The sequence below is a fragment of the Pyxicephalus adspersus genome, chromosome 11, assembly GCF_032062135.1.
Source record: "Pyxicephalus adspersus chromosome 11, UCB_Pads_2.0, whole genome shotgun sequence".
Lineage (NCBI taxonomy): Eukaryota > Metazoa > Chordata > Amphibia > Anura > Pyxicephalidae > Pyxicephalus > Pyxicephalus adspersus.
Genome location: NC_092868.1, coordinates 30,089,791 through 30,114,374, shown reverse-complemented (window position 1 = coordinate 30,114,374; position 24,584 = coordinate 30,089,791). Strand labels below are relative to the sequence as shown.

At 39.8% G+C, this 24,584-nt stretch overlaps 1 protein-coding gene across 1 annotated transcript; it reads left to right on the top strand.

Annotated features, from left to right (window-relative positions):
- The first annotated feature begins 71 nt into the window (after positions 1-71).
- OAF (out at first homolog) lies at positions 72-24,584 on the top strand. The gene is made up of 5 exons (XM_072425526.1): positions 72-202; positions 3,211-3,476; positions 17,492-17,626; positions 21,213-21,393; positions 23,715-24,584. The coding sequence occupies exons 2-5, from the start codon at positions 3,261-3,263 to the stop codon at positions 23,987-23,989; spliced, it is 807 nt and encodes a 268-aa protein (XP_072281627.1). The 5' UTR covers positions 72-202; positions 3,211-3,260; the 3' UTR covers positions 23,990-24,584.

The following is a 24,584-nucleotide window of genomic DNA, read 5'->3' as shown; positions in this document are numbered from 1 at the left end:
GGGCCGGTCCTGGAGGAAGTGACGGCTCTGCAAGCCACCGCCTGGGGGAGAACATCCAAGAGTCCGGCCCGGGAGAAGAGCACGGGGTGCCGGGAGAGGAGCACGGGGTGCCGGGAGAGGAGCACGGGGTGCCGGGAGCTGCGGGCCGGAACACAGCGCAGACACCGGACTGAGGACGGGGAGAGTCCGAGCATCATACAGGGTGAGTGCGGGGCTCCGGGCTGTGCTAGTCATTGTCCGGTCCTGTCTGTTCTCCATCCGTCCGTCCGTGTGTCTGTCCGTCTGTCCCCCATCCCCATGTCTGTCCTTCTGTCCCCAATGTCTGTCCTTCTGTCCCCAATGTCTGTCCTTCTGTTCCCCATCCCTCGTCCCAATGTCTGTCCGTCTGTCCCCCATCCCCATGTCTGTCCTTCTGTCCCCATGTCTGTCCTTCTGTCCCCATCCCTCGTCTCAATGTCTGTCCGTCTGTCCCTGTCCCCATGTCTGGCCCCATCTTCATACAATCCTACTAGATTGTAAGCTCTTTGGGGCAGGGTCCTCTCCTCCTGTATCACTGTCTGTATTAGTCTGTCATTTGCAATCCCTATTTAATGTACAGCGCTGCTTAATATGTTGGCGCTATATAAATCCTGTTTAATAATAATAATAATAATAATAATAATGTCTGTCCATCATCCCCATGTCTGTCCCCCATTCCCATGTCTGTCCATTGTCCCCATGTCTGTCCCCCATCCCTCTTCCCCATGTCTGTCCCCCATTCCCATGTCTGTCCCCCATGTCTGTCCATCGTCCCCATGTCTGTCCCCCGTTCCCCATGTCTGTCCGTCTGTCCCCCATGTCTGTCCGTCTGTCCCCCGTTCCCCATGTCTGTCATCTGTCCCCATGTCTGTCATCTGTCCCCATGTCTGTCATCTTTCCCCATGTCTGTCCATCTTTCCCCATGTCTGTCCATCTGTCCCCATGTCTGTCCCCCTTCCCCATGTCTGTCCCCCGTCCCCATGTCTGTCCATATGTCCCGCATCCCCCGTCCCCATGTCTGTCCCCCAACCCCATGTCTGTCTGTCGTCGCCATGCCTGTCTCCCGTTCCCCATGTCTGTCCGTGTGTCCCCCGTCCCCATGTCTGTCCCCGTCCCCATGTCTGTCCGTCTGTCCCCCGTTCCCCATGTCTATCCATCTGTCCCCATGTCTGTCCCCCGTCCCCATGTCTGTCCATATGTCCCGCATCCCCCGTCCCCATGTCTGTCCCCCATCCCCATGTCTGTCCCCCATCCCTCGTCCCCATGTCTGTCTCCCGTTCCCCATGTCTGTCCGTGTGTCCCCCGTCCCCATGTCTGTCCCCCGTCCCCATGTCTGTCCCCCGTCCCCATGTCTGTCCCGCGTCCCCATGTCTGTCTGTCTGTCCTGCGTCCCCATGTCTGTCCGTGTGTCTGTCCATGTGTCCCCCGTCCCCAGTGTCTGACCTCCTCTCTGTCTGTCCATTCTCAAACTTGGCCTATCTATCCTCATCTGTCTGTCTGTCTTTCCATCCCTGGGTTTCTTCTCCTGTCTCTGTCCTGTTCCCTACCACTATCAGTCCGTCTCTCCTCCTCTGCCTAGCTGTCCATTTCCTCTGTCTGTCCTGTTCTCCATTACTGTCTATCTGTCTTCCCCTCCAATGTCTCATCTTCTTTCCCTCTCTATTTTCCTCTGTCTGCCTTCCTCTCCTCTCTTCTTTCTGTCTTATTCTCCTCCTTGCTGTAACTTCTCTCTGTGTCTCTCCTGACTTCTCTATTCCTCCTCTTTCCCTTTCACTCCTTGCAGCAGGAATCCATCACATCTCCTTTTCCTCCTGCTGTTTCCTCTCTAATGAAATCTCTCCTCTCCTTCCTTTTTTAGGATTTATGTTTTGTGATTTGGTTTCTTTTTATTTGCTCTTTTACTTTTCAGATGTTTTTTTGTTTTACATACATGGGTTCAGCAGTGTATTGGGTTCTTTCATTGTTTATTTTATGTATTAAAATGTTCTCAACCCCTGGAAGCGTTTCTGGTGTGGGCTGGCAGAATGTACGGCTCATATTCTGTAGGTTTTTTGCATTTACAGAAATGCTGGCATAACATTCTGCAGGATATGGTTGGCATTGCATTGACAATTAAACCTGGGCTGTGTAAGGTAATGGGTAATAATTTCTTCCCTGTATTAGCGGATCTGTGATGTTTCAGCATGCTGATGGAAGGAGAATACAAAGTACCAGTAATATAATCAGTCTGCTGCTTCTCATTTTGCTGTCCAATCACAGGATAAGGGAGGGATACAATCTTTAGGTGGTACAGAAAAATCAGGTCTCTTCTCTCTCCTGCCAAACAGGTCTTGTAGGGCACATCTGTGTAGATTTGATGGCTGATTGGTCTTCATTTGTTTGCCTGGAGCTCAGCTTTAGGTTTTTGGGGAGGAATGGAGTAGTTTGCCATAATCACTTGCAGATACATTTGGTCTGACTTCTTCCAGTACTGTTGTGCCAGTCTTACACAGGTGGTGACCATCTGTGGGATGGTGGCAGGGGGAAGAAAAATGACTGTTCACATATCTGCCCCTTGATCCTAAGTGGGCGAAGTGACACTTGCCCATTCTTTAGGGAGAGCAGAAATGAAGGTGTGTTACCTTGAAATTAATATATAATAAAACCTTACAGTTAGTGTTCAACCTATAATTTGGGTGGGAAGAAATGTTAGGTGGGTGGCAGCCCCTGTATTGTGACCCAACTCTTCAGTAACCACCCCAAAGCAGCCAGGTGGTGAGTGAAAAGTGCCGGGTGGTGCACCCAGCTAAAAGAGCCTGGGGAGAACACTGCTTACATCATTTAAATGACTATTTTCGGCAATTGATGATGATTTCTCACCTGTGTTATATTCATATGAGAAATGAAAGTTGTAATAAGAAAATGATCATTTGACACAGTAATTACATTTAAATTGGTGGAGCTTAGTGAAGTGACCCTTTTGCGTCAGTTTGTCTTTCATCTCCTGGGATCTTACATGTTCAGACTCCAAACTCTGTTGTGCCTGCATTCTATAGCGTTCTTTCTCTTTCTTGTGTTTACTGTCAGCATTACTTTGCAGTCATCAAGTCACTGTACACATGATCTCTGTGATCTCCGATCTCCTCTCCCACTGTCTATGAATGTTCTTTACCATCGGTCAACTCCTTTTTAATTTCATACAACTTCTTACAGATTTATCCCATTTACATTCCACCACCTGCCCTGGCACCCTCTGCCCGGTGATGTTTCCTCTGGTGCTGCCCAGAAAGTTGTGGCTGCTACTTCCTATGCTGTGGTGCTGCCAGACAAGCCTTGCTGAGTTGAAAGTTCGCGTTCGACTTGAAGACGGCCAAATAACAGAAGAGAGCCTGCAGGCGGATAGCGATAGGGACTGCATTTATCTGGAGTTCCGGAAAGCAGATGGAACATTTATTACTTACTTGGCAGACTTCAAACAGGTGAGCACAGCAACGTGACGTGTGTCAGTATTCACAACTGCTGATTATCATTTCACATGAGTTCAGCACATACAGGTTGGACAAGCATGCAAGTCAATGGTCATGTTCTACAATAAAAGATCTGCTGCAATTATGAAAATGAACTTAGAAAATGATTTGCAAGATGCTATTTTATAAAAATCACCTTCATGATTCCTGTGTTCCTAGTTTACACGTTAGAATTTCCAAGAGGAAATCAATACATAAAGTAACAGTTGGGGGAATTTTATACCTTAGATAATTGGATCTTTTGTTTTTCAGTTTATTGGAGTTGTTAGAACTTTCCATTGAAATGAGACGGACGGATGAGCTTTCATATATATGAATAGTTACGGGATGGATCATGCTGCCTGTTAACCTATTGCTGATCTTTCCTTATGTCTAATGAAATCTTGTAGCTGCACAAATAATCTTTTGGACTTTATAAGCTAGATGGGATTGTTTGTTGCTTCTCTCTGGTAATGTTGAGCTCTTACTCTTGCTGGGCACACAAGTTGTACTATAGCTGTATCCCATTATGAAGGATCTTTTATTTTAGTTCAGAGTTTGATTGAACTATAAACATTACACATCATCTTTTCATGTACTCTGGTGTGTTAGCAACAATATTTCTCCTGATATTAGATAGGGAGCATGGTGCATATACAATGTGGTTTCATATGTATATGTGGATGTGTTGGGTAAATAATTGGTTGGGGTGTTTCCAGTATTGTCTTTCTCCACAGAAATGATTTGTATGTTTTATGAAAACCTATATATTGCATCCAAGTTTCCTTTCTGTCTTCTTTTTTTTTTGTTTTGTCCATCTGTAGAAACTGTTTATGGCTCCTCCATGTTATATGGCTTAATGATAGTATGCACCACAACAGCCATAAAGACAGACTTTTTTTACTAAGTTCGTGCAAAGGGCAGATATTTGCAGAGTTCAGCAAACCACATAAACCAATCACATTTTACATGACAAAGTTCAAGTAAAGTTATAAGTATATTTCTGATTCATTGCCATGGAATATTACCTTTTGCGTGCTGAAAAAAGCCGCCTTTTCTATTTGTAAAGTGATTCATAGGTAAATATTCTGTTTGGGTTTGTAGTCAGCCTGGCAGAAGGTATTTATTTGTTCCCCATTTATTTTGTGAAAGAACTCTAATTTTAGGAGTGGACAATTTGAAGCTTAATAATTAACACTTCTGCTACCAAAATCTAATGAACACCATTTGGGAAAGATCAGCCCAAGGATGTGTGTATTGGTCAGAAGTGTGTACTGCCATACAGTCTTCAACAAGCTAACCATACCCAGTTTAGGAGAAAATCATATTTTTTTTGTAGGCATCCTAATACTGTGAACTTCCTGACAGAAGGAGATGGCATAGTGATGACTCCATTAGTAGGGTGTTGCCTTTCTTAGTTCAATGAACAAGTGTGCAAGGATGTTCCATATTTAAAGAACACAGTTTTTGGTATTAACAGGATGAGGGGGCCTTCTTAATATAAATTAGATTTGGTAAGTGATCCTGCAGGTCCTTATTACCATGTCGGGGCTGTCCCGGATAGGAAAATTCAGCATTCCATACCTGACAAGTTAAAGTAGTCTTCTTCCTTAAAATCCCTAAATCTGCAGCTGATCCAAAGAATGAAAAGAAAAAAAAAGACTTGTGGTCCATTTCCAAGGCGAGGTTTTACTAATGCATTGCAAAGTAACAAATTACATCTCTCTCTTGGGTCTATGCCTCTTCTCATTTATGGAAGTATCTTGCTCACTTTAAAAGCTGCACATTGGCATTGTATGTTGCTATTTAGGGATATCTCAAATCAAGAACAAAAACATATGTATGCGCATGAACTATAAAGAAACACAGTTTATGTGGATGAACTTTTATTGGTCCCTCCATAAACTGTTCTCAAGCCTCGATTAGTCCAGGTAAGGCTTCCAAGGGATACACGGACACAATTGGAGACTCATCCTCGCCTGTCCAAGTAATAAATTATTGATAAAAAAGTGACACTCCTGATGATGCTTAAGATACTGGGCTTGGCACTTTCTACTCGAATGTCCTTTCTAATATACAGTGAACACATTGTCAAGATATATAATCGTGCTTGCAGTACATCTTGGCTCACACATCAGTAGCGAAAATTAGGCCATGAATGAGTAATGTAATCGTGTTAGTGGATTGGAATCTTTGGTACCTACAGGTAAAGACATTGCTAGAAAAATTGATATTGATTTTTTTTTTTGTTTAAAGCGTAACAAAACTCACGCAACCTGTCTGCATTTCATATCAGGGCAACGCTATCTTCCTTTCTTCGGGACATCACCTGTGCCCTTCTGCAATAAACACTTGTCTGATCCTTTCAGACATGCAGGATTTTACTTCCACTTTAAAACCCCAATTGAACTTTTTTAAATAAATATATTCCAGATGCTTCGAAAAAGTTTTCACAAACTTTCTGATTGTTCTTTTTTTTAAATAAAAGTAACCACCGACTGATTAGCAAAGCCTTTCCCTTGGCAGCATTCTGTGTAGGATAACCTTTGCTCTCTGTGGTCAGAGCGTGTGTAACAAGCTTCAGACTGTTTACATATTAATTTATGCTGTTGTGATTTTTTTTTAACAATGGTATGAAAGAGGCCTAAGATTAGTGTATACAGCAAACTTTTGCAGAACATTTACCTTTTCTGCAAGCTTGCAGTGGAGTTGCTAAGGCTTTAATGCACCCTTCAGTTCCAGTGTAGGGAGGCTAAACATAAGCTGAATTCCAGTCCTGAGTGCCTCTTTAAAAATCTGCTAGTGGGCTTTAGCGGTACTTAATGCTTCTTAAAAGCCAGCAATCCTTCTTAGATCTGTGTCTTACATCTCCATATTAGAACTGAAGTATTCTTTAAGGCTTCAATGAAGCTGTTTAAAACTTGCTGAAAGCTTTACAAATGATTTTCCAAAATATTTTGCACACTCTGCTCTTCTACAATCTACGGCCCGTGTGAACAAGGCTTTCAGATCCTCAGTGTTCTTCTGTAGAAACCTTGCAGGGTTTTTTGTCTCACCTTACAAGCCATAGATGGGCCTAAACTTGTGAAGCAGTTAAAGGTTTCCTTTGGTTTACTGCTCGATTACTGTACAAGGAAAAATATTCTTTTGTGGATTATTTCATGCTCCAATAATGCCTGCTGTTTATAAATGGTGTTTTGTTCCATCACGTACAATAGCACTGGGCTGGACTTGCGCTGTGATGTTCCCTTTGCTCACTACCTCTACTGTGTTCTTGCCCTATGATCATATTCCAGTGTTCTACGAGCCGGCTGTGGAACCTGGCCAAATTGTTTTGTTGTGTCCCTATGTTTGTTTAGGTGAACAAACCTTGATTTTGTACAAACCCCTTCTCAGAATTTTTGGTTAACATTTTGGGCTGTGATTTTGAGGAACATTATTATATTTTAAAACCTCTGATAACTTGTATGCAGGGATGAAAAAGTTTTAGTCCAAAGTGTCAAGTACTTGTGATTACATTCTATTACCTGTACTTCTACCTGTATGTGAGTGTTACATAAGTTCAGGATGGCAGCGTACAGTTGCCAGACATTATTACATAATAATAATAATAAGAGCCTATCTCTTGATTTATATTTGTATGCCATCTTCTATTTTTTCCTTTGATGTTTTGTTCTGTTATCCATGGATGCTGACTTCTGTTGTGATGGCTTCTCTTGTGTGGGTTATATGATGTCTCTGAACTGTGTGAGGTTGGGGGGGGGGGGCATTGAACTGAACTAATCTCTGAATTTACTGCCACTGCTGCAGTGTTCATTTTAATGCAGTGCTAATGTGTCTCGAGTCGTATGACTAGTGGGGGAGTCCTCTGTGGTCCGCAGGCAGGAATATGCAGTGAGTCCTATGAACACTTATGGGAAGTCTTTTATTCTAGCTTTGGAGCCTTGTGCAGACAGCCGGTTAAGTCACAGTGCAGATACTGCTTACCAGAGCCACATTTTAACTGCTGGGCAGCTAGGAACATCAGGGTGTGGAAAGTGTTCTTATTCAAATCTATAGAAGAAACCAACTATAAGATCCTGCATAACCACCGCAAAGCAACCGCAGTGCCTGCTCTATGACTGCAAAAATAGCATTTTCAGCTGCTGCTTTTCATTGGTGACAGAAAACTTCCACCATGTTGATGTTGGCTCATAAAATTCAAGCACTATTTAGCATGAGGGATGAGATAAGCTTTATTTCCTGTCCTGCAGCACAGTGTCCAAGTCCTCACACTTGAGCACTGTCACAGCAGCCTGAGCAGCCGGTCCGATCTTCCAATTCACACAGGCCCAGTCATTTGTATGGGGATCAGGAAACAAAGTGGTGATGGCTTGGATTCTGAGGGATGTTACCACAGGGGGGTTGACAACCGTTGGGATGAAATATTCAACGTTGATGCTATTCAGTTGGGGTACAGAAGTGGTCAGCCTCACCCAATCACTGAGGCCATAAAGAACTGCAAAATGTTTTTGTGTTCATTTCTAGCTCCATCATCTTGGTTCCACCAGTATGGGGCTCTTTCTTTTTCTTGGTTGGGGATGAAATTGGGCAGCAGGTAAAGCACCAATCCATTAGGTAGTGGTAGGGATTGTCAATCCATTGGGCAGTGATAGGGATTGTCAATCCATTGGGCAGTGGTAGGGATTGTCAATCCATTGGGCAGTGGTAGGGATTGTCAATCCATTGGGCAGTGGTAGGGATTGTCAAGGGATTGTCAATCCATTGGGCAGTGGTAGGGATTGTCAATCCATTGGGCAGTGGTAGGGATTGTCAATCCATTGGGCAGTGGTAGGGATTGTCATGTATATGGTGTCCCGTAGCTTAGTGGTTGCTAACCTTTTGGAGCACACGGACCACTAAATTTACAGAGAAAGAAACTTCCCCCAAAGTGATGTCATGATGCCAGAACCCTCCCACTCTCCCCTGTGATGAGCCTGATTCAGAGATCCAACCTGCCCACCGCCATGAGCCTGCGATCCACACGGGAGACATGGTCCACGGCTCTGGCCGGCGTGCCCCCGCCGTCCTTCTCCTGACCTCGCTGGGGGGTGCACTGTCCAGAGCCGTGGACAACCAGTTGGCAACAGCTGCCCTAGCTCACGTTACGGTGTGTGCTTCAGCATGGCCTAGTAACTGTCTACAGCTAAGTGATGTTGAACTTTGCACAGTCATACGCCTTCCCCATGCTTACTGTCTCTGTTCAGCTGGTCTTAGGTTAAAGTCCCAGTCACCAGGGCATGTTTTCTAAGTTGCCATGGCGACCTGTCAGGATTGGTTTCTTTTTTTTTTCAGGCCTAACTTAAGGTGAACCTACAAATACTGCATACCCAATATAAAGTGGCATTGCCAGCAACAATAAAAGATTATAAATGTTATAAAGCAAACCAAAAAAAAATAGAAAACTTCCCTAGATCTCCTTCCATCACTAAAATATCTCTGACTTTTACCAACAATAGCCACTGTTATTGGTATATAAGCCTTGTGAGGAACATTTACCACATTTTCCAGTGTGTTTTGTTTGTTTGGATACCATTTATGGTAGCCTGAATAAACATTGCTTCCATGGCAGCATCTTTACATTGTTTCTTTAGAATTACTGTCTGGAATGTATGGCCTGATAAACTTTCAACCCAGTCAGAAAGAATACATTATTAATAAAATCAACAATCCCCATTAGACTAATCTCTTCAAACAAAACCTATAATCTGCAGTGGTTCATGTTGTTGGTACTATAGGGCCCGTTTTTTTGCTTTGTGTCTGGGTATCAGAGTTCAGTTTGTATGGCCAGATGCAATTTGTTTCCATTCAGATTTGCACTTTGACTTCCATTCTCTGACCATTCACCATAAAGGAATGTTGTCTGTCCCATGTGATTCACCATGAAAACCCCCACCAAATGTGTCTTCCCATGCTTTCCTTCTCTATGTTCGGTCTTATTTCCCATACATTACCCACGCATGAAAACAATTGTCAATATGTTATATTCCTTTTTATTGAATTGCCACAAACCAGCTTAAGTTGAAATAAAGCCTGCAGTGGAACAAATACTCTGTAAGTTCATTAAAAGAAGAGAAAGCTTGGGGGAACGTAAAGCAGATCTGGCCATTGATTGCCTTCTTCATTGTGCACAGACTGGGTGGGTACTCTTTTAATGAACTTACAGAGTATGTGTTCCAAATGAGCAAGGGAGACCCGGGGGCCCATTTATTAAGTAGTGGTGGAACCTAAGCATGCTCATACTTCTGTTTTATATTAAAAAATAAAGCACATTTATGAAATGACATATTACACCTATTTTACCATATTATTGAATCAGGTAGGAGGAAGGCCGTCATGACACTGTTGGACATTGTATGGTAGCGTAGATGTGAATGGGTCCATATGGTTTCAATTTCACACTAACCTGAGCTCTTAGATGTGAACCAGCACAAAAAAATGATGATATATCAATGTTGTGATTGTCGGGGATTAATTCATGGGGACCTAGTCAGTTACTGGCAGAGCCTGCTCTAAAGGAAAGACTTTGTACTGTCACCAGTTTAGTGGTGATCATGAGTTGTCATCAGAAAGGGTTGTGCCATGAAGGAGCTGATAATACTCTTGAGAAAATACTTGAGAAAAGAAAAAAGTAACATTCTAGTGGCAGATCACAAACTGAAAATCCCATGACATGCTAGTGGCAAATCATAAATGGAGGAGGATTGCCAAGAGCATCAGAATGTGGACGATGGAGGTCTTGTAAGAACACATGGGTTTATACATGCATTGTCTGGCCTTTAATGTTTGTGTGTAATTTGATTAGGTCTGTTCTCTTTCCTGGTAATTCTATTGATCCTGAATAGGATTAAGGTGTGGTAAATTGGGTGTGTCGACTTTGAGCCACACTGCTAAAGCACATTGCTATAGGCTTTTATAGTTACAAAAAAAGAAGTAAACATAAAGTTTTTATATTCCTAAGAAAACTGACTAAACTTCCCCACCTAAGCAAACATCCCAATACAATCCTACTTGCGTGTCTCTATTTGTATATCTGCTGGCAAATTATATATCGCTGCACTCCCATTTAAAAGAAAACAAGATAACGTGTAGCCCCACTTTTGCTGAATAGTCACATATAATGAAAGTATTTGGCAAATGTCATAACCCAGTCCTACTTGTATTTGCATTGGAACTCATCCAGCTATTATAAAAATTATTTTTTAGCTTGAGTTGTCTTTAGTACTCTAGCTTGAATGTTATTTATTTCCTCGTTTTCAGATGAAAACCTAATTTTTTAGAACATTTGAAAGGGATATATTTTTGTCTATTGTATGACTACATATATGAAAGACTAAGAAGTTTGATGCATACTGTAAAGTGAATCTGAACCTGAATTCATATATTTACCACATTGACCTTTACCAGTGCTTTTTTTTCAGGCTTTTTCTCTTTTCCACATGATAATCCGGCAAAAAACAAACTTCCTGTCCTATCATGTCCACCCACTGGCCCTGATTAATGAAAGTTCTCCAAGGCTGGAGAGGATGCAATTTCATCAATGAAGCTGGGTGATCCAGCAAACCTGGAATTCATTTCTTCAGGCATGTGCTATTTGCTAGCAAATGTTTTGATCCTGGTCCGATCTATTAGGGCCATCATAGTGTGTAATATTCAGGAGTGTTGCAGAATGCATTGCATTTATTCTTATGTCAATGGAAGTTCAGAGCAGTAAATGGCTTTATATGAAGACTTAGTGAGAGTTGTTTGCACAGAAGCAGAACAGGGTACATCCTGGAAAAGGCTGTGTTCTGTAACCCTTCTATTAAGCCAGTTAACCTAAAGTTAGTGAATTTACCCCATCATTATATAGCAACAACATCCTTTGCATGGTTATGTCATCAACTGTCCCTCAGAAGAGTTTACAATCTAATGCTTCAAACATACTCTAAAACCAAATACCTCACCAGAATTTTGGAGTGGATGAAAACCAGGATGCCTTGAGGAAACCACACAAACTCAAAGAGGACATACAAACTTTATGCAGACAGTGATCTGGTTAAGATTTTAACCTAGATCCCTACATTTTCACCTTAAGCAGAATGAGACTGGATCGTGCAAATCACTGTCTACTCTGAAGTTGCTCTAAAAGTTGTAGCTCCCATAATCCTTATTCTATCCCTGTAATGAACCCTACCTCAGCACTAAGTTACTTTTCGTTGTGTTTGCTCTCCATCTGCCTCAGGATCCTCTCTGCATCATACTGATCATACTGCACCCCAGTGTCCTGGCAACCAGGTTTTCAGAAATGTTTCAAAGGAAAGCTTATTATGGACCTAATAAGGAAACTATAAACTATTATATGGATGCAAATAAGTTTTGCTAGTTAAGCAAATTAGAGCTTACCAATGATGAAGCTACAAAATTCTCGGAAAGAGTCCTGCGAGGCCATACAGTTATCTTCTCCTGTGTCGGAATGGCACCAATCAAAGTAGCTCTGTGGTGAGGTTGAGGGGCCACACTGGAATGAAAGAAACTATCCAACTATATTAAATAGAATTTCGGGATTTCTTTTAATCTCTTTTGATTTAGGGAAGAAGGTGGGGGTCTTGCTTAGCTCTGGACCCACACTACTGCACAAGTTTACAATAGAGATTATCCCCAAAGCGATTCTTGGCAAGTAAAGTCCAGTCCCTACTGTGCACAGACCCCAAGCGGTCATGAAACGTTTTTGTTCCAGTACCATGCAGCAAAGTATGCAAACTTCAACTCCCATTCAAAGTTATGTAGACATTACATTTGCACAAATCTGAAGACTCCCCAGACATAAAAACTTCAACATTTTATTACTTTCTCCAATGCAGGGAGACACCTAGCCATAAACTGCATGTTATATCATCACTATGCACATAGTAAGACGCTTGTCGCTGTATGTTGTAAAGGTTTATAGAGCTTTAGGAAAAGCACCAAAATCTTCACAATAGACTGGCCTCAAAAGTATTTTACAGTCTGATTATCCTGAAAATATAAAAGTCTTGAAAAATCTCCCCAACATAGGGAGAAAATGTATGCTGCTCGGTATAGGGGTGTCAGTTGTGTGGCATTTTGGAGCGTGAAAATGGTGCTTTCTATGTGGACACATGTATGTGTATATATTACTAAACACTAATGATACGCAAAGCATTGTAGCAAAAATACCTGTTTTATCTTAGCTAAAATTGTGGAACTACCTTTCTGTAACCCTGAAGCTGTATACCCAAGGCAGTAGAATAAAGGGAAACAAAGTATACGCAGGTGCCACTGGTCCAGCAACATTCTGATAGCAATGTATAGCTTGACCTGCATTTTTCTGTTCACATATACTACAAATTTAATATGAAATGTTTGAGGAAGATCAATATGAAACTTCTTTGCCCTTTGTGAACACTGCCCATTAGGATGCGTCTATGACTGATTTTATTACCGCCATTTTAGTGAGTTTGTACCGCAACACTATATTTATGTATGTACTCTACAAAGTTTATAAAAAGACCAGCATAGGTTTCTCTAATCGATTACCCAGCTGTGTGGCAGTAAGTGCTTCACTCCATTTAAAGTTCTAACCAGGGTATTCTATATTACTGACTTGGTGTTCACTATGGGTTTCCTGTGGGTGACGTTAGTGGATCATGCCTGCACAATGTTCTTTGAATGCCCACTTATACCAGGGTACCAATGCAGGTGGACCATTTGAAGACAGGAACAGAAAGTGCTTGAAAGAAAAATACATTTGAAATGACATTTACATGTTAAAGAATGTATTAGACGTCAATAATTTGGTTTCTAACTCTGTAGCGATAACATGATGCGTAATTTGTATTTGCAGTCCATGCTTCCTCTTAACACAGAAAGCTTTTATGCACATTTTCAGGTAAAAGTACAATACCCCAAAGAATTCTGAAAATGAACTACATCTGGTGGCGTTGCCACCTCACATCATCATTTTCAATACATGCAATACATAAACATTATTCCTGTAAACCCATCATGTGACACAAAGCCTAGGCAATGATCACATGGTGCCTGACTACCAGAGGCATTGTCTTTGTTTCAATCCATTATAAACTGCATAGTGTAATATTTAGTGTCAGACAAACTTGTGATGTGATAGGATGATCAACACACAGCCTGCATAGATAAGATAGAAATTAGTCTTTTCAATCCTAAAGTGTGTGTAGAGGGGTTTGTTTTTGTTAGTTATAGATGTAGTAGAAACTTCCTCCATTTTTTATAAATAAATTTCAAGTTTGACTTGGCCCCTGACTTGGTCTAACTTTTTAATTTCGGCCCTCTGTGTATTTGCGTTTGACACCCCTGATCTAAATAGTACAGCATACAGATACAAATGTTCTTAAATATAACAATCCAATACAACTGTAGCATACAAAAAAGTATTCTAAACAGTAAAAATGCATTATTACAATAAAATAAAAAAATTCCATGTATCAAAAAGTGTTTAACAAGAGACAGGAGGGTTGTTGGCCAATAAGCCGTATATGTACAACGCGATTTGATCAAATGATGAAACCACTTGTTTCCGAAGGTCCACTGGTAAGATGGCAATATAGGATTCCCAAACCACAAAGAAACCCTCTACTCCTGACTCCTTATCCAATTTAGCTTCTATCCAGTCCATCTGAAAGATAAAGCGCAATTTTTCTAAAAGGAGGCCCAGAGTAAGTGGCTCATCCTGTATCCAGTTTTATGTAAAATGGATTTCTTGGCTACTAAGGAGATACAGGACAAGAGCCTACTACAACCTCCAGCAATCCAGGTGCCCTGTATTGTTGCATCTCCAAAAATAGCCTAAGCAGGAGATAATAGTAACCCTTTTTTGAATGTGTAAGTAAAGTTTAACAATGTTGGTCTGAAACTGTACTTTTCCCTCTGACAAAAAAACTGTTGATGCAGTCAAGAAAATCTTGTGAGCAGATGATTTTGTGCTGGTATTAGCATTGGTCTTTGTTACCGAGAAGAGAGCAGGTGTTCTGTAGTCCTGTTTTAGGGTGACCACACTTCATAGATACAATAAGTCAACTTTGTCCCTCTAGAACAGAATTGTGTTATTTGCAATTGTAATTAAAATGGTGAAAAGAGAAAATGAATGTAGTGACCACATTTGAGGGCTGGTATGGTGCTGGTATACTTTTCTGCTGGGGTTTAAATACACCTACTTGAGGCAGGGTTTTTTTCTCCTTTAAAGGCTATTTCTGAACAGAAAAGGTGGGTGGATTAAATGTTGGGTTTCATTGTTTAAGACTATGATGTGGCAGGAATCTTTCCTAGAAGTTTATTCTGGTGACTCACTTTGAACTTTGCCGGAAAAGCTGATGTGGCTTCTGTTTTCCAATTTCATCTCTTTACTCTTTGTCTACTTTGTTTTTCTCTTCCCTGTATTTCCCCCTGACCCATACTCTGTATATCTGTTTTTCTACTTAATTTTTCCAGGACAGTAAACTTTCCATTTCCCTTTCTATTAACTTGTTGTTGCAGTACCTTCTCTCGTTTTGTGTCTGGCCTTGTATTCAGTCCTTGCAGAGCTTAGAGATTATTTAATTCTTTTCTATTTTGTTTGTTCCTTTTTTATGTAAGTGATTTGTGAAGTTCTTCGTATTAACAGGCTGTATTGCATCATTTTATTGTGGCTCCAATTTTTTTAGGGATTTGCATAATGTTTGTATAAAAGGACCTTAGCTTGGAGGGTATCTGTGACTTTAGATGTGTACTAAATAATAACCGAAGATGAATCATGTAAAATGAACTCCAGGTCTAGGAAATGCCAATTTGCACTGATCTGTTGTCAGAATGTTTGTTCCCAAACCTATAAAACAGTTCCTGAGCAGTGTCCCCTCCTCATCCTAAGCCATAACTGCTGCCCCTCTATGCCATCCGAGTGCCATTAGTGACGGTGAATAGTTTATTTACAATTAAGTCACTGATCGTCTAATTAGGACTGAATAAACAGTTTTATATACTGTATTTCTGTTCATCAGATGGATGAAATGTACTATTTACCAAGCACAGCATATTCTTACTGGCATTGGTTCTGTTCTAGTCTCTGCAGAACTACAAGCCCCAGCTGGCCCCATTTATGCCTCTCTGCAGACCAAAGGTCCTGTTGTAATATTCTTACATAATTATGTATTATATTCCTATATTTCCCTGTGTTTTTTAAAGGAACTTAACGTAGATGCAAACTCTAACATTGTTTTAATAGTTTAAAATTCAGAAAGTGCCTTACATTAATAATTCATGTCATTGCAACATTCCTGTGCTCAAAATGGATATAAGTGTACTAGCTTAATAGTGTCCATGAAAATACTGACATCAGTATCTTTTATTAGTTTGTCTGAAATGCCAGGGAACATCATAGAATGAAAAACTTACTAATAGTTGAACTTTTGCACTGCTGAAACTTATTCTGGCCCTGATGTGGTTACATGTTTCATGGTCCTAACTTCCTCATTTTCATTATACAGAGCATGATCAAAAGGACAAGTACAGCCATATCTGTCTCATCCACCCATTAAATATGGTTTATTTTATGTTGTTAATATTATGTAAATTTGCAGCATACATGAAGTTTTTAAGATGAAACTGCATGGAAGAAAGTTACATATTCAGATTACAGGAGGCTCTTACTTGCCTATTCCGGGCTGCCCAAGATTCCTGTGTGTTTCAACGTGCTTAAAGAATAAAAATGTGCACTGGGCTCCATAACATTAGCATTGCTCATTGTCTTCTCGCCACCACAAATACAGCACAGCCTACCAGTAGCAGAACATGCCTCTTGGGGGGGAAGAGCGGCCTGTGTATATATCAACTCCAGCTTTGGGATTACAAAACAGGGCAAAAACACACAACTTTATTTTGAGTATATGCGGTACATATATTTTGCATTGAATAAAAATAACATCCAACAATGCAGTTGTTTGCCTATGTAGAACCATTACAAGACCTTTGGAATAGAGTTCTGCCCTTGTAATATTTTAGTGTTGGGCTGTAAAAGCTGGAGCAGGAGATTTAACAGTTTCATTGATAGATGATATAAAGAGGAATCAAATGTAGGTATGTGTCAGAAGAGTTGTCTCACACTAGGGTCAGAATCTGCTAAACATAGACTTGTCCTGGCTGGGCATTCTTTGTACTCTAGCTCAAAGTGTGGCCGAGGCACAGAGTCTAAAGGACCACCAGGGCACCCCAAAAGTAGTGATGGGATTCACTACTGACAGCTCCCAGGTTGTGGCCCTCAGATGCACCTCATCGGGCAGCAATGAAGTGAGGTACCAGAAAAACAGACCATTTCAAGTTTGGGAACAAGCCTAAAGGGCAGAATTTGAAATGAGCAGACGTAATCTGAAACAGGAAGGAATTGGGTAATCCAAGAGGCAGCAGAAAAATATTTGAGAACATGAGGGATCACTGGAACACATAAGTAAAACAGGAGGAACTGGGCCAAAGGCTCTGAGGATGGATAAGGTGCTGGGGTCACAGGTAGAAACAGCAGGACGGGGGGCGTGGTATGAGCTAGCACTGTTATGCCCAAACCCCAAGGGATGAGCTGCAACTCTTTTTGGGAACCCTAACCGTTTTGAAGAACTATCTCCTGGCTGGTTCAGGCTCTGGAACTCTGGATATAACCCAGAATTGTTGGTGGCTGCCCGTAAAAGTTGAAACCCAGTGCTGCATTGTAAGTGTAAAAATAGTGATTATGGCAAATTGTATACTTGTTTGAAGTGGTTTATTTTTATAGGGTTCATTTGCAGACTTACAAGAGGCTCTCTTACTGATCTCTTCCATAAGGTGACATTTGTCAATTTACTAAGTTTTTATCTTCAAACCCTTTTTAAATAATGTGATGTTAAATTGTGATGTCCTTGGTATTGTCTTAAAAATTACATCAACTCTGTATCTTTTATGTCCTCTTCCAGGAAGTGAAGATTTTCCGGATCTTGATATTAGGAGAGCTGGAGAGAGGACAGAGCCAGTTTCAGGGTCTTTGTTTCATCACCCAACTACAAAGCAATGAAATCATACCCAGTGAATCCATGGCCAAGCTCAGACAGGTAAAAAGATAATAAAAAATATTAAATATAGGTGCCCTTATTTCTTCACTTTGGTACCCTGAGTTTTTATAAGCACATGTATGTCATTCCAAAAATTAAACTTTGCAGGAACAGCATGGTACCTATAGTGGCTGCCAAGATGTGTCCAGTTAAGTTGATGTTCAAAGAATTCATTAAAAAAATTCCAAAGTAATTACCATCAGGGTTCAGATCCCCTGTCCATCTGGCTGTATAAAAGCCATTCACAATATTGATAATTTTATATGTAAAAAAAAAAGTATATATAATATATATCTATATAAAAGCAGACTTAGGGCTATCCAATCATCAGCTCCAAGTGCAGGCTACACACCCTATGGTGGCCACACACCCTATGTACTGAGGTTCTGGTGTATTTAGGGTGTTTTTAATTTCCATGATTATTTTTTTGTAACCTGTCACAGCAAATGTGCCCACTGTTTTTGTTTCTAGTTTTATTTATATGTGTCCATTCTTCTCATTTCTGTCAAATGCTTCCTTTTTTTCATGTGGCCACTCTAATCCTCCATTATGAATGTCCACTTTGATATGTATTGTTTAAGGAAGGGATATTTTCTAGCATCTGTAAATTAGGATAACATCCATTGGATATTTACATTAAAAGAACATAATTTTATTGTCTTTGTAGTTGATATTTTTTATTATTATGAAAGGTAAACAAACACAATACATATAATTTCTGAAGCTGAGTTGGATCTATAAAAAATAGGGATGTAGAAAATGTGGGTAGAGCATTCTCCATTCAGTGGGTCACCTCTATACTGCAAAGATTAAATTCTCGTATTCATTATTCACTGGACTACCCTTGTAATGTGAGGACGGACCATCTACAGAGGTCACTTATTCTACAGCTCCAGCAGCTTTAGGAAACAGAAGAGAATGTTCACCTTTTGAAGAGGCATTTTGTCTGTGTATCGTCATAAATGTTTGCTTTAATTTTTCAATTTGTATAATAAAACCTGCTGAATGATTTGCCTTGTTCTATTTGCTATATTGTAGTCTAGTATATTGAAAATCATTTTTTATTACCAGAGGAAAAGTATCAAAAATACTTCATTGTGCTCTTTTTTTTATAATGGAGAACGTACCAGGAAAAAGGTTAAAGTTGACCTCAAACAGACTGCTAAAACCAGTTTTATTATGTACACATGAGCTGATTTGCATAGTACTGCTCTGTGGCTGTTCTCATAGCCAGGGATGGTCCTGCACTTTATGAAATTGATATCAATATATTATTAGATGTTCTGGAAAAGTATGAGGCTAAACGCCATATGATACTCAACTTCCGTCAGAGCACAACCTCCGGTAAAGTTAAAATTATATATAACTAATGATGTAATCAGTTATCAATATAAATAATAAATACAGCAAAACTTTAAATCTAACCAATGATTCAATACAGATAATCAAACAAAAATCTGAAAATGCTGTTCTTCATGTAAGAAAGGTGTCGGAACACACTGTGCTTAGCAACTTGCTGTAGACCAGTCAGAGTACCCATACTGACCCCATGTCTACCACCGAAAGTGTCTACAATGAGTGCGTTAGTTTCAGATCTAGACCATAGAGCAATGGAAGAAGGTGGCGGTTTGCCAGGTGCGTGTCACTTACCTAGGGAAGAAATGACAATCTGGGTGCACCGTTGGAAGAAGATAGGCTGCCAGAAGTTAAGTTACTTAAGAGGTCTTCTGCTGATGTGTTTGTGACATGTACCCCCGGACACCTTCAGTGGTCTTGTGAGAGGTCAGTGCCTTAATGTTTTTGCAATACAAAGGGGAACCAATATCAGGTAGCTGGTTTTAAAGACTGATCAGTGTACATGCCATTACTGTACTTGATGCCATACATCTTGGCAAAAAGGCAACATTTGCAATGTTCTACCCCCAACCACAAATTGTGCACTGAACCATTTGGTTGCATACACACTTTTACATGTGGCATGTACATAATGCTGGACTAAGACCAGAACTACCTGCCAAGTGCCTAATAAAATCACAGAAAAAATACACTGTGAACAAGCCGTAGGGTGATCTGGACTAGACTGTGTAGGCACCAGTCCTAATCTCAGATAATAAACCAAAGGTGAAAACGGTAATGTGACACAGGCACTCGCCATTCTTTGGCCAGTTTGAGGTTCTTTAGTTTGGTGGGGAAAAAAAGATCCATTTAAATGCCAGTCTGTGACAAACATGTAATGTGGAGGCGTTCATGCATCTGTCCTGACACCTATTTAAATCAATGGCTGGAGGTATTTAAAAAAAAAAATGCACAAATAACAGCATGTTGGAAAAGTCTGCATATAAAGACTATATAACTTTTTCATGATGGCAGTCCTTTATTTACAACTAGTGGCATGGCACCAGGATGGTTCTATTCAAGCCATTTATTTTTGTTCTGTAGAAATGAAACAGTTAATCTTTTCTGTCTAATATGCAGAATACACAAGACTTCTCCAATATTGGAACATTCTTAAGCTGAAAAAAGAATTACAGGCATTTCCTGGTTTGGCGAGCAGAGAAACACTTACTGTACTATTGTTGGGTATAAGTGTATAAGTATAGAATATTTGTTAATTCCAAGCCTCTAGATCAAAACAGCAAAGTCAATAGATAATGATTTGGATGTACACAGATAAAGGAGCCTATTTATTTATATCATTTTATTCATCCAAGATTCACATATTTTCTAGTTTTGGGATGTTTGCCAGAATCTCAGCTGGATCATTTTAAGTTTTAAATGTTTTCTAACAATTAGTTGTCATCACGTTTATATTTAATTCATTTTTGGCATTTTGTGATGTATACTAATTTTGGGAAACGTTCAGTTTAATGTGTTTTGCTGTCAGTTTTAAAAGGTATAATTTGAAAAGGCTAATGATTTGTTGTGGCTTTTGTAAGTGTAGCCAGCAATATCTGTACAATAGATCTTTGGGGCACAAGGCATTTGGGAAAAAGATCGGTACTGCTGGCATCCTATTCCAAAATGTCAGCAACCAGCAGCAGTTCCATGGTTTTGGTATGTCTATGCAAGGGAGGTTTTACATGTAACGAACAAGCCTAAAATATGTTATTTATTTACACTTATAATCTTAAGACTGGTGTTGAAATGAAAGATCTGGAGACAGGGCTTCCTTAAGCTCCTGTTTATGTTTTGTCCAGGTCATGACAAAACTCCATGCCTTTAAAGCTGAACTCTATTCACATGGTAAAGACACAAATCAATGCAGCTCCATATATAATAACTCAATGATAAATGTAGCAGTGTAAGTACTTGTATATAACATAACTGTACAGCTAAACTGTAGGGGGAAAGGGGCAGGAGCCAATTATGCTTATCCACTAACAAAGAATATGCTTTTAGTATAGAGCAAAGTGAGAGCAAGAAGCTCATTAGTGGGCTGCTTCTCCTTTCATTGCCCAGACTAGGGAGAGGAGACCAGACCTGTAAAGGTTATCTAACTGCAGCATTGAAAACTTAGATTACAAGTTGATGTATTGATCAGGTGGCACAAATGGCCTAATGTAACCAATATGTTTGTTTCACGCAGAAAAATCCCCACACTGTTCGTCAAGCAGAGGAGATGAGAGGTACTGAGAGTTTGCAGATGGAGGTAGCCGTAAATTTTACAAAAGGTATCCAGCTAAGCTCCCATCTTCACAACATCTGTTCTGAAGCCAAGGAAGCAATCTACACACGCCAAGAAGATGTGAGAGCATGGCTAAAGAAAGGTAAGCTAGAATTGCGCATGTAAAAAATGATCCTCTTCCTTTTTTTACTTAGGGAATTCACAAAATTTCAGCTTAATTAGGTTTTTGAGATAAAAGATGTAAAGCTTGGTGTCATTCCTATTGGGGGTTCACTGTATACAGTCACTGACCCACTACTGAACAAATACGAACCATGAAAGCTGAAACTTCCTGCACATCTGTTTGATGTCATTGACTTCCTAAGTCAGTTATCTCTATTTAAAGTGCAACTCCCTATTACAGCAAAGGCCAGTGCAGTCAAAGTTTTCTCATTTTGGTTTTTCAGTTTTTCAATTGTTTTTTTCCCTGCTTGGACTTGCTCAGGTGTTAGTACTCTATAATACAATGCTCAATGGCCACTATGCAAGTGCAGATTTCTTTCTAAAATGACCACCAAGCTTTAACCCACTGACTAGTTGGAGATTACTGAAAAAAGCAACTCTAATCTATGTTCTGGGATGTTATTTCATAGTGCCAATTATTAGTCCGGCAGCTGTAAATCAGTTTGGTTATTGATTATGCTTTCACCAGGATAGCCAACCTTGGTGACCACCAGTGAGTGAAGTTATATAAATTAAAGTTTTTGTTTGTTTGTTGTTTTTTTTTTTTCAAGGTAACCAGTAAATATTGATGCTGCAAAATTTGATCTGGGCATCCTGGCTTCAATTACCCTTGGTCACTAAGCGGGTAAAAACAACAAGTTAATGGTCTAATGTTGAGGGTAAAAATAAATAAAACAAAGGAAGAAAATCAATACTTTAGTTCATAGCCAAAACAAATACAACACTCATCCCTTACCTTCTGACATTTATTACAAATATAAGGACTGTCATTAGTTGGTTATTATTCTCTTATTTCCAGATGTTTAGCAGAGACATTCCACCATGGCTTTTTATTTTTACTTGTACTACATTTGGTCTCCCTGATCTTAAGAAATTAAATGTACAATAATACTGTTGTGTTTTGTTAAGTATTTACTTACTTTGGACTTTTCACACTGAAATAAAATGGAACTTAATGTCTAATGTATAATGTCTAATGTTGATGTGGGCAAGTAAACCCGCTTAGAAAATTATTTAGAAATGGAAACTGGAAATACATTTTTGCATTCAGTTTCTGTTTTTGAAAGCTTTAGTACACCTAGTTGCCTTGAACATTTATTTGGAATGACTTCCCAAAGTTTTACATGTACAATTCAGTAATAAAATATACAATATTATAAGTGAGGGCACACCCATAACCTAGAAGAGTGTTTCTCAATATTTCTAACATTGGGGGAACCCTTTAAATCTTCAGATCTTTGTGGGAACCTTTATATAATGACTATATCCTCAGTTCACAGTATAATAGCATGATTTGTAGAAATGCTTCCATGGATCCCTGGTTAGCTGCCCCAGAGCATTGAAGGAAAGATGAGAGTGCCAGCTGCCAGGGGAGCTAGTGATACAATAAATTAACTACTTTTTTTTACTGGTATGCAAGGTGAAAAACAGCAAATAATTCTTGCAGGGTGCTATAAGGCTCACTACAAACAATTGTGTACATTTCCCTGGTGTCCAACTCTTAGCCTTGTCAGTCAGTTTAACTTATTGACTGGAATAGCAGCTATGAGCTTGTTTATTGTTTATGAGTTGTGCTTCATAAACTGCTTTGGTCATCTCTAAAGCCACAGTCTCCTGCAAAACAGGGTGTCTGGGTATTTGTCCTAAAGCCTTATATCAAGCATGTCACCCATATATAAAAGGTTGAGCCTAATTGATTGGAAACAATCTTTAAAGAAATTGAAGCACTTTGGTATTGAACATTCTATAATGCTTGCTTATTGTAGCATCTCTCAGAATAGTTTGAGATGTTCTGCCCCTCTTTTCTTGGCCAATCACAGAATGTCTTGCATTTAGTGAACACAATACAGAATGAATTGTTCTGTGGTAAGCATTTGAAATGAATGTGATACCATCTACTGGCTAAGTGACAGACTGAAAATGCAAGCTGTTGAAACACAAGCTGTTGAGTTTCATTAGAAATGAAATGCATTGAAACAGAGAACTTTAAACATTTCTATACAAAGGAAAACAGATATGCAACTGCTGTAGTCTTGGCAAATGAAAGACATTTGCTGTAAAGGTTTTCATAATTGGAAATGGCAATCAGGGCTCAGGAGCAGTAAGGTCGGGTAAGTGTTTGACGCTTTATCTTTATCACATGTGAATACCTTTAGAGCGCAGTCCAGCTTGTCTTCCTGCTCAAACATTTTAATGATTTACCAATGATTTATTTATCCTTTTTTTTCTGTTTTTTGTAAGGTGTTGATGGCTCAATGTTTGAGATTCTTCCTCAGTCAAACTCCCTTCCAGTTTTGCACCCCTGCAAACTCTGCTCTCAGGATTGGAAACCTTGCATCTGCTCATATCGCCTAAGTTTGGAATGGATACCATGCAGCCTGAAATATTGCAAAAACCGAGATTCATCTGGCAAGACCACTTCTTACAAATGTGGCATCCGTAGCTGCCAAAAAGGCTACAGCTTTCATTTCTATGTGCCTCAGAAACAATTATGCCTGTGGGATGAAGAAACCTAGCAATGCTCTTTGTACTGTAGCTCATATCTACGCCATTGTGCCCATAAAGAAAGAGGACCACAGCTTCTTAGGAGCCAACAAGTGCATTTTCCCTAAAGTTGCTTCTGTACTGTGAAACCTTAGGATCTGGTAAGAAGTAGACTCACCTTGCACATTCACCTTACCTTTTGTTGAGAAGAAACAGGCTTATTGATTTTTTTAATTGCACAATGACTGCACCTTCTCAGCACTCTTAACGTGCCTTATCACAAATCTGAATTTTCTTAATCCCCAATAATTATTTTATCACATAAATACCGACCTCTAGTAGGACTTTACTGAAACAACCAGTATTAAAAAAAATAAAAACTGTGAATATCTGGGAATTAACCCTTCCCTTGTCAACAGGGCCAGTACTACATCAAACAATGCCTTTTCTGGTTCCTCTGGCAACAATGGGTTAAATGATACTTCCTGTGCCTTCATTTTATTTGATGTATTTTGATATAGTTCAGATATTTTTTCTATGAAGATGCCTTTTTTGTATGAAAGAAAGGTGGAAAGAAACCTTTGAACAAAATATTTATCATTTGTAAAATAAAATGATTTTAAAGTA